This window comes from Scaptodrosophila lebanonensis, unplaced genomic scaffold (assembly GCF_003285725.1).
Source record: "Scaptodrosophila lebanonensis strain 11010-0011.00,11010-0021.00 unplaced genomic scaffold, SlebRS2 tig00001415-arrow-pilon, whole genome shotgun sequence".
NCBI lineage: Eukaryota > Metazoa > Arthropoda > Insecta > Diptera > Drosophilidae > Scaptodrosophila > Scaptodrosophila lebanonensis.
Window position 1 is genome coordinate 12,900,125 of NW_022060742.1, and position 11,353 is coordinate 12,911,477.

At 34.3% G+C, this 11,353-nt stretch overlaps 1 protein-coding gene across 1 annotated transcript; it reads left to right on the forward strand.

Annotated features, from left to right (window-relative positions):
- The first annotated feature begins 249 nt into the window (after positions 1–249).
- LOC115632840 (circadian clock-controlled protein) lies at positions 250–3,271 on the forward strand. Its single transcript, XM_030530097.1, has 6 exons — positions 250–327; positions 2,239–2,365; positions 2,436–2,589; positions 2,671–2,804; positions 2,860–3,009; positions 3,078–3,271. Exons 1-6 carry the CDS (start codon positions 250–252, stop codon positions 3,269–3,271), a joined length of 837 nt encoding a protein of 278 aa, XP_030385957.1.
- The last annotated feature ends 8,082 nt before the right edge of the window (positions 3,272–11,353 follow it).

The window sequence follows — 11,353 nt, forward strand, 5'->3', positions numbered from 1 at the left end:
CACAAATAAAACAAACTAGCGTATCGAAGCAACTGTTTGGCTCAACCAGTTGTCAATTTCCAAAACCGATACCAGAATTAAATACTTGGCAACAGTGTTGCAACTTTGCCACCAAGTAAGTATTAATCGGCTATAGCTTTAGCAACAACAACAACAACACCGGCAGGCAAGACAACAACAAAATTTGCACATTTGATTGCCAGAAACCGAATTTTATTTCCTCACCAAAAAGCGGCAAGAAACTAAAACATGAAAACTGAACTGCGCAAGTGCGGCGGTGTTTGGTGTGTTTTGGCCAACGTCGAAGCCGATGACGAAATGGAAGCGGTGCCACAAACAGTTCTCTGGCTTATACTCGTAGTTGGCCCACTGCGTGGCAAGTTGGCTTGAAAATTGCGAAACGTAAACGAAATCAAGTTTTCCGCACGCTGCCGCAACGAAAGCGAGAAATATGAAAATTGTAAAATGTTTTTCACGCGTTTTGCCGTTCAGCGTTTGCCGCCACGAGTTTTCATTCACAGTTTGTTAGCGCTTGTCGTGCGCAAAAGTTTAAATAATACTGCTGAACGGATCATTAAGAAAATATTCAAACACCTTTAGTTTTGCGTACAATGCGGGCATTCGAATTGTGGATTGTGTGTTTAGTTTCCATGTTGCATGTGGCAAAAAGTGATTTACAATTTTTGACAGAGCCGCGTAAGTGCTACAGACACACATATACGTACGGATATAATAAAGATAATACTATACCTATTCCCCATAAATCGTACAATCAGCAAAAAGTTGAATGAATTTCTTATATACATATGTGGGACATCAGTTAAAAGTATTCATAATGGTTTGAAATAATCTTAAAATTCAATAATGTACTATTTAGATTGTACTAATAATTCATGTTTAGTTAACAATCGTTTTTAACAAATTTTAAAGAAAATAAAACAATAGATCTGTGTAAATTGAACAACAATGGGTACTTCTCTGTCCCGATTTCAAGCAAAATGACGTCAATTAAAAGGAGTATTGATATTAACTTTATTTACAGTGTATAAATGTAATCTGAAATTGCATCTTAGTGGCTAATATTTGTGTATAAATAATAGAATAGCGCCTAATAATGTTAAGTGAATAGAACTTAAATTCGGATTTCAATCGATTCTTATTGCAAATCAGTTTGGAGAACAATTAATAAGTTCGTCAGCATCCAGCTGAGAGCATTTAGCCACCTTTTGCTTTAGTGAGGCAAACCAGTGAGGTACTCTAATCTATTTCTGGTTAGTGGTTCGTTGCATTTCCCGCATCTGTTGTTTGTTGTGCTCCCCAGCTTTTAGAAATGCAGGGCTACCAAACAAAACCCCCTGAGTAGACCTGTTGAGTCCTCTTTTCTTTGGTATGTCCAGAGAGAGAATGGGAGAGTTTATTGTCTCCATTCTTTTATATGGTGCGGATGATCTCACCGCTGAACAGCCTTCGTGCTCCCAGACGCTATAGAGAGCTCTTTGGAAGGTTAGTGTGTTCTCAGCGTTAGCTTATCTTCTAGCAGGACATGCCATGAGCAGATGATGGATGTCTGTAATGATTTTAAAGCTGCCAAGCTGTTCACAAACATGTTGATGCGTAGTTTCGCAATTAGTTTCCGCATGGAGTATTAATATATGGGGCAAATATACAATGTGATAACGACTTTGATAGATGGATCTGTTACCCATATGTATTTAATATATCCACAAATATATATCAAAAACTTGTTAAATGAATAGCAAAAAAATCACAAATGTTGAGCTGTCAGTCTGTTTATTATATTAAAAGTAATCCATTGAGCTGCACAGATATCAATTTCCGCCTAATTATTTGAAACTTTTATAAAACATTTTATAACTAATTGATATTGGTAATCGAAAAAGATTTCAGCTTTGTATAAAATCCTTTGTATATTGAATTGTACTCAAAACTTTCCATATTCATAATTTGTTAACAACTTTTACCACAAGGAGAGTAGAAAATATTTCATTTTTGTACAACATCTATGGAAGTATAAGCCAATATATTATCATGAAATTGCACTTTTAGTCAATTAAATTTGTTTGCTTAAAAATCGTTATTGGGAATCATTTTGGTTGTGGCTCTTGGCACTTTGTAACTAACTCACTTTAGTTTGTTTTTTGTCAATTCTTGCACCACTAAACCGGATTTGTTTCTCTGCATTTTTTTCGTATGTGTTTGACATTTTTCTGAACTCAGCTCAACTTAAAACCAAAATTCTACTCAACCGCAGCAGATTACATCAAAGAATGTAAAATAGCCGATAAGAATTTTGTCAACTGTTCCACGCAAAGCATACAACAGTTATTCGACAAGTTGAACGATGGTGAGTGGTAATGGCGGCATTGTTCAGTTATGGGACATAAAATCTCATGAAAATCGAATGTTACCTGCAGGCATACCCGGCTTGACGACTATTAAGAGCTTTGATCCATTTTATTTGAATCGCATTAGGATAACGCAAGGCAACAGCAATGCAATCAACCTGAAAGTTGAACTGGCCAATGTGAAAATAATTGGATTTGGCCACACGAACGTCATCGAAAGTCAGTAAGTATTGGAATTATGAAAAGGAATTTGACTGGTAACTACTTGTGTTTTGTATTCTCTCGCATTCCATTCATTTGTCAGAGTTTTCAAAAAGGATTATAGTTGGAAAACCACATTTATGTTGCCTGTGATGAAGCTGCAAGGCGATTACAGTTTATTTGGGCGCATATTGCTCATACCGCTTAATGGGCGTGGCCAAGTATTTCTAGATGCAGGTATGTAACCTTTGAACTCTAAATATGTGGGTAACCCAATTAATCTATTGCACAGAAAATATGACTGTGACGATGCATACAAAGACGCGCCTATATTCCAAGGGTGGTTATACCTTTTATAATGTCACCAATTGTCGCGTAGATTTTAAAATTGATGGCCTAAAATCGTATTTCTCCAATCTTTTCAACGGAAATAAGCAGCTTGGTAAGTATAGTACTTTGCTCACAAATTGGTTATTACTCATACTAAGTAATGTCATTCGTTTCTTTTAGAGGATAGTACCAATAAGTTCTTCAATGATAACTGGCGCATGTTGGCCGATGCCCTCTACACTGTCATCACACAAACCATTGAGGATATTTTATTGGATGTACTGAAGAAGATTTTCCATTTCATTCCGGCGAACTTTTTCGTTAGCGACATACCAACGCCTGAACAGCTTTATGGCAAATCAAAACCGAAGTGAAATTCAAAAAAATTGCAGAAATTGTAGTTAGCACGAAAATTTCAAGCATTTGGGAAATAAAATGAGCATACAATTTGTCAATATAATTGAATATTTGAGAGAGTATTGAGTATTGTCAAAGGTCTAGATGAAATATTTTTGAATTATGTATTACAATTAAATGTAAAATTAAAAAAATGTTTCTAGAAATTATGCCAACACTCATAATATTTTTAATAGTGTACAAGGAATTAAATATTTGTTGTGAAGTTTGTGGCGTTGGCAATTGAAGTTTGTTGGCTGTCCATATTTTATAGTTGGGCAGATCGATATCTAGGTTATTAATGGTACCCAGCATATATGGAGTATAAAATACTGACTGCATTGAAATCAAACATTAAATATGAATAACATGTGATGCTCTTAAGCTAACTAACCTTTTTAAACATTTAATACCTGTAAATACTTCAAGACGCTGTCAAACAGCTTCGGCATCGACAGGCTGGTTATTAAGGAGATCTTCAAATACAATGGAGTTCGCGGACATACCGTTTAACAGCCAATATTTAGGCGAAGGTAGAAGGAACACTTTGTCTGACAAAGTCCAGGCTCATCCGTAATCGGCACTCCTAGCTCGGTGGACAATGTGGTGGATCAAATGATTAGCAGCAAAGAAGCAGGAATATCCATTTATACAAAAACCTTGTTGAAAAGCTGAAAAATATTATGGAAATATTAATTTGAAATTTTATTTTAATTCAATAAAAATTTGTAGACACAAATTACGTAATGGTAAATGAGTTGAGCATGAATATCCATTTATACAAAAACCTTATTGAAAAGCTGAAAAATATTATGGAAATATTATCTTGAAATTTTATTTAAATTCAGCCAAATTTTGTAGATGCAAATTACGTAATAGTAAATAAAAAGAAAGTTCATTTTAATTACGCGCATAAACTAATTTATTATATTATTAAAACCAAATAATTAAAATCATTATTTATCTGAAAAAATATGACTACCATTGAGTCATTAGAACTTGAAGGCTATTAACTGCCTTTTTTAAAAGAGAGAACAAATCTAGCTTGTCCATATTTTCAATTACTTCTTACTTCATATATTATCCAAGAATAGAAATGATAACACTCTCCAAAATAAATTTATTTAATCTACTCGGTTTGAATCGAATGCTCCTTTTTTCCTTTTTAAAACCATTTATAATTAAATTTTTAAACCTTTCGCTATTGGTTATAGTCAAGTCCAGTATTTTTCTAAAAGTGTATAAATTTGATAACTTTTTGAAACTATAACATGTTTAGTGTTTTATTGATAATCTTTCGAGTTAAAAGTTAAACACTTTGTTTGATACAACATATAATTGTAATAATAATAAAAAGATTGCTCGTTACAACTTAAAAAATTGTTTTAAAGAATATAAATTAATTTCGATTCGAAAGCAATTTCTAAACGGTTCATTCAATTGACTAACAAAAGATATCAAATCCTTTCAAATTCACAAAAGCGTAATTTAAGTTGTTAACTAACCAAAAAATTAAAACACTGCTAGTGCTCTAAACATGTAATTTGACACTTTCCTTCAAGGTTTGTCCCTTATGTTTGCACCTTTTTTGGAAAATCAAAAACTTTTCAACCTTATCTGCCCATCTAGGCAATGCGGTAGACAGAAGCGGTCCCAAAATATTATAAAGTTCTAAAACAATGAACACAACATTAAAAATAATTATCTTTGGCTAGCCATCAACGGCAAGACCAAACCCCTGGAATTGGCACCTTGCCCACACGCCCCTCAAAATCTACGCATAACGTGGCAAAATCTCTGGCATAGATCTTTCCAATTTCTTGGCTGGCACATAAAAATATGCGCATGTTAATTTAAATCGAGTGCGAGAGCAAATAAGAGGTATGTGGGGAGGAGAAAGGACGAAGCAACGTTGCAAATAAAAGCGCAACCGGTTTTTGGTCAGCACCAGAGCAAATATTAATCCACAAAAAGGAATTGTCACAAATTGTGTGATGTTGCCCAAGGGGGGATATGGAAGGGGTTTGGGTTTGGGGTTGGATTGGGTTGGGTTGGGTCTTACCTAGGGTTGGCTAGATTATCAACAGAGGTGGTTGGTTGGGCAAACAACAGCTGCAACGGCAGAGGCAGCAACAAAAGGACTCTGGCATTGTCCTTTTCGGCATTGTCCTTTTTGTTGCTGTTGTTGGTCAAACGCTGATTGTTTCAAATCGCAGCAGCCAACGAGCGAAAGTTTACCTTTTTGGGAATTAATTTGCCAAATAAATGCTGACAAAATGCAGGCAACGGCAACCGAACGGCAACCGAGCGAGCGGGTAAGAAAAAGGGGCCGTCTGACTAACTGGGCACAGCTCTATGAATGTGGCTGTCTGACTGGCTGTTCCTAACATGGCACGGCATTGAAGTTGTATGCCAACTAATAGGATTTTGATGATAGTTGCTTGTGCCGGCGTTTTTTGTTTCTTTTTTTTTTTTTGTTTTTGTTTTTCAAGCTGACCCTCTGGCAACCAACGCCGCATGCCATAATCAATTTTTTGGCTTTTTGGACGCAGCAGCAGCAGCAACAACAACAACAATGGCAAGAACCGCAATGCCGCCTTCAGTTGCAGATGAGTGTACTTTTTGACCCATGAAATGAGTTTTGGCATGTGTGTTGCGGATGGTGAGACGGTGGAAGAGTAAAGAGATAACTGCGCCAAATTAAATTACCAACACACTCAATGGGAAAACCCTGAGCTGCGGCAAAGCCAAAGCTGCAAACGCATTTGATATTCATGGCTTTTTCAATTCAACATCGCCACTCTCTCCTCCATATATTGGTGTGTGTGTGTCTGTGTGCGGCTTGAATTTGTGGCGGCATTATAATTAATTTCCCTGGCCCAAATATGTAAATTTTATTGCAGCCAAAAACAAAACAAGACAAAAACTGCTTACCGCTTTATTTCTTCGTCTAAATGTTACGTATACGCACTGTATGCTCACAAATTACACAACCATCTAAGCCGCTTATAGTGATATGAAAAAGTAGTCAAAAATAATGTCTACTATGCCACAACTTGACAGTTTTCCAGCTTAGAACTTAATATTCATAAGTCACTCAGTTAGTAGTGCAGTGTATGCATTTTTGTTATACCCTGCAATCATGGTTCATACGAGTATATTGAAAGTTAGAGGCTAAATCAAAATATGCGTATTATATTGGAGTGCCATAGATCGTCACTGCAATTTAAATTGACATTTAAGTAATGTATGAATTCACTGGAACATTGACTCTGAACCATGCGCGCATAATCTATTCTATTCTATTAAGCTTAAGCTGATAACATAGTTATGTTAAGACTGTAATTCTACGCTAGCTAAAGTTTAATAGAAATTAATAAAGTCAGTGCCACTGTAAACCCCAACAAGATCAGAACTATTTATTGTCTCATCAATATATTGCTTGTACTAATTTTTAGCTTAAAATTGTTGGAAATTATTAATATTACAGATCAATTAGTCCTTTCTTGTGGCAAAAACCTTTATTTTATTTCACTTCGTAAAAAATATTAAATTAAAAAAATATTTTATTTTGGTTTCAATTCGAAATTTTTAGATAATTTCGGTAAATAATATGCTTTTATAGTGCTTGCAAGAAAATAACAAAGTGTGTAGCTAATGAGGCCAATATATCCTGTTGTTCTCAGCTTACAGTAAAAATCGGGTTTTAAAATATAGTTCAAATTTGAAAACTATATTAATACCTAATGTGTTAATGGTTTAAACTATGTTAACTGGGAAAAAATTGGAAGCATGTTAGCAATTTAGTAGAAATGAATAATAATAACAATAAGTTATGTGCTGCGGACTTTTTTGTCAGGAAACAAGGAACAAATTGATATACAGACAATTTGTTATTAAATACATTAAAAACATTACTCCGATTATTTAAAGATAGCAGTAACATCGCCCTGAAGGCTTCATAATGTGAAGTTTTCAGTTTTTTAGCATTCAGGTTCGATATTTGTTATATCATTCAGTTCATTTTTTTCTCCATTACACATTCACGAACATTTCTAAAATATAGGATACTCGCGTTGTCGACTATAAAGTGCTATCCTCTTTTGTTTACATACATAATAATTTCCACATGTGACGCAGTTCATCAGCAACTTTTTCGCCTTCGTTATGCTGACTAACTTTTGATTTGCTCAGTTTTTTGCTGTGCCATTTTATTTTGTCCTTTTCGCATTGTTTGTTGTTTCTGCAGTTACGCGACTTTTCACTTCTACTCGAAATGAATTTCATATCTCGTTGTGCATTTTTTCTCACACGCAGTTAGTTGGATTTTGGTGAGGAACTTTCCATAGATTAGCCGAAATTTTTGTTGTTTCATTTTTGGTGAGTAATTAAATGCTGCCTAGCCGCAAAAAGTTGGTTGTGGCGCATTGCATACTTTTGGGCTTATTTAATTAGCGTCAGCAAGAGGCTCAGCAAAAAATTAATAAAAAACTGCAAGCTTTTAAGCTGCTAATTAATGGTCAGCGGTTTTGCGTAGGTATTTAATTAAATGTTGCAGCAATACAGCGATAAATATTGCACTTCTTAAATACTTACAATACTTGAGGCATACTAAGTCATAACTTATAGGATTGAAAAATGGCAACGGTTGAATCACAGATTCTATATACGATTCTTAGTGAAGAAACTGCATAAAAAAGTATATTAAATACTATTACTTTGCTTGTGAAGATAATGTCAAGACTAGTTAGCAATGTGTTTCAAGATTTGCAACCATTTAAAATTCAAATATTCATTCAAAGATATCAAGTTAATGCGTTTTATAATGTTAGATATAGCTATTTCACTGGTATAATTGGGCTATAATTTATACAATACATGACTTATCATGCTGCAAATATAGCACAATTTATTGATGGTTGTGCATAATTACCGATAACATTAATAGTGCTTTATTATTAGTGATTGATTAAATAAACCACATATAAGCCACACCTTTTACATTACTTGAAAATCAATAGCAGTTGGTCAGGACGATCTCCAAGTCCAGTGTTCTATAGCTTTTGTTTGTCAATTTAATTTTCTCATATCACGGTCCATTTCAGAAATATTAGGAGAACTTTAATAAAATTTTGCTGAATGTATACACATATTTAGAAATTCCAATCTCTAACCGCAAAATTTATGTTATCACGAAAGTTTCAAGCAACGTCTCAAAAGTTTGCCTTAAATCATGTATTCTTGCAAAAATGGCTTCTAAGTGAAACTATTTAAGAAAAGGGTATACCTGATGGAAGCGCAACCCGAGAAGTGATGGTATGTTTGCGAATTGTACAGGAACAACAGCAAATGCAAGCACTGACTAAGAAAACCTATTAGGTGGGTGTTACATAAAACCGTCAAGCCAAAGCAACTAAAACTATAAATTTCAATGGAGAGAAACCAAAGTTTAGAATAAACACACAAACAGTTTAAGTTTCCGCAAGTGCACGCACACATGCACACATGCATACACACATACATATATAAATGAAGCAGACAAAATGTGTTGCATATTTACAGGCAAACAAGCCAAGTCATCAACGCCAGTCTTCACCTAGACACATGTATGCATGCATGACTGTGAGTATCATCATTTTGAAACCTTGGCAAATAATTTGAAAAATCAACACTGACATTCAAACCTTGCCTCAAGACGACAATTTGCGCCCAAAAGTAGACTGTAAATTGCGCCAAAGTTTATGTTGCGCTTACGACGAAACTACCTCGCTGCTGCGCATCATCTTGTTGCTGTTGTTGCTGTTGTTAGCCTTGAAATTGACGCAAAAGTCAGATTTTGAAAACACACTTTTGCCATTTTCGAAAATCACACTTACGGCTTGTTGTCCTTGTTGTTGCCATTGCCATTGCCATTTTGTATTTTGTTGCTACTTGAGCACTGAAGTAGATGAAAGGCTTTGCCTGTGTAACAAACAGTCTGAGGTCTGAGCATTGAGTGTTGTTTATTTTTGCAGCGTGTGCAGCTTTTCATTTCTGTTCTCCTCCTTTTTTATATATTTATTTTTGTTGTTGCTCAAGTATATTTGCCAATTGAAATGCTAGACAAAGTATCTATAGAATTGTGTGGGTGTTGTTGACTGTGTATGCTCAGATAGTCGCCACATACTTGTAGTAGTGTAGACGAGGTGGTTAAATTTTGACTGGGTTTATCGGTTTATATTGTGGCTTTAAAGTGTGACTATTTTCATAGTTTAATTTTTAAAGCGTACTTGAAACTATTTTTTACATTTGTCCATAGGATATATGTATGGGATTGCATTTTAATCGATGTAACTATACAAAAAATAAATTATTTACATTATTTTCAAATTACTATAGAATATAGTTGAAACTCAAAAATATGAGTTGCAGTTCCAGGATATTGCTGAAAGTATTCTTTAATTGGACGCCCTTAGCATTCAATTTAGGAACTAGTCTATTCCAATGTAAATTCCCAGGCCCGTCTTGCTTAAATACAAGTATATACGTATATTGGAATAAAATTAAGCCAGACCAATTTTTCCAACTTGATCAAACTTATGCTCTTTCCTTTCCAACAAAAATTTTATATTTTTTTTTAGTTTTTTATTTTATATTATTATTATTATGTTTCTGAATCGGCCTGCAGATTTGGCCAAAACATGACAGTTTAGCATTTTTATATCTTGACTCACTCTTGACGAATTTTTTAAAACTGCAAGTAATTATATACTCTGGAACAAACACACATTGTGACCCGATCTTTATCCTGACAGTTTGAAAACCGATAGTGGAATTGAAATCATTAAGATATATATATTAAGAATAATGTAGCTTTAAAATAATTTCGCTTACTTTCAATATTTCAATTGAAAAAATGAAAATTTCAATAGCATTTAAAAATTATTTAATATCCATTAGGGGTTGGTGAAAAATTCCATGAATTTTATTACATTTTCATTGCCTGCCTCGATGGCTGGCTGTCCAAAAACTTTTGTTCGATTGAAGGTGAAGTTTTTTTTTTTTTTGTTTGTCTCGCCGATTGCAAAGCTTTGGATTTGGATGGGAAAACTGCTTAACGGCATCCCTCCCTATTATTTTTGGGGGGCGGAGCTGCTCTATGAATTCACATTGATTGCGTTCAATTAAAATTCAGTTATGCACCGGCGGCGTTCGGCAGAATATTTTAATTAATTTTCACGCGCTCAGCAGAAATTTTGTCGATGCCAAAAGTAAATTTTGTGCGTGTCGTATTGCTGACGATGTTGTAGTTGTTTCTGTCGTTGTTGGTGTTGTTATTACAGGACTTTTCGTTTGGGACTTATGCGCATTTGGATTGAGTGGGCAGTTTCCAGTGCACTGCTGTCTGTTAACATTTTGCTGCGAAGCACTCTTTTGTCATCGACTTTAAATACTTGTATGTATGAGAATTTATTGGGAAGTCAGCAATTTATTTTAATTATTTCATTTCAAACTACTTTTCTGTTGAAATGCAGTTTTAATTATGGATTACATAGAGTGATATTTTTTGCTATTTTATTGGGGGGCAATGTTTTTAATGTGCATCGTTTGCCGACAAGCCGATTAAATACTATGTTTGGCAAATCATGAAAATAGTCCAAGCATATACTTAGGTGCGCAAATGGTGGACATTTTAATACAAATAGAAATATTCACAGAGAAACATAAATCCGCCATGAAAGCGAAAATAATCTGCAAAATTATTTTTATTATGTTTCTTTGTGTTTCTTATCGTTATATTTTAGGCACTGAAATGAATTAGGAGAATTTTTGAAAAATATAAAAAATAAAAATGGAAAGAATAAGCTAGGATAAGGATTGTTGCATGCAATTAGGCAAAAATTGTGAGTTTTTACAATTATAATGAACGTTACTCGATTTTCTTTAGCTTTTTATTACTACTTTTAATTGTGGAGTTCAGAAATGTGTCTTCTTTTCTTTTCTTCAGGAAATCTTTATAAGAATGTTTATGTTCATTGCTTCTCGGAGCTATTTTAAATAAATATTGTGCGAAATAATTC

Excerpts from the sequence above, each read along its gene's own strand:
- LOC115632840 (XM_030530097.1), top strand. The coding sequence starts at position 250 with ATGAAAACTGAACTGCGCAAGTGCGGCGGTGTTTGGTGTGTTTTGGCC. Across the intron at positions 2,366-2,435 it reads ATTCGACAAGTTGAACGATG|GCATACCCGGCTTGACGACT; the intron begins GTGAGTGGTAAT and ends TGTTACCTGCAG. Across the intron at positions 3,010-3,077 it reads CAACGGAAATAAGCAGCTTG|AGGATAGTACCAATAAGTTC; the intron begins GTAAGTATAGTA and ends CGTTTCTTTTAG.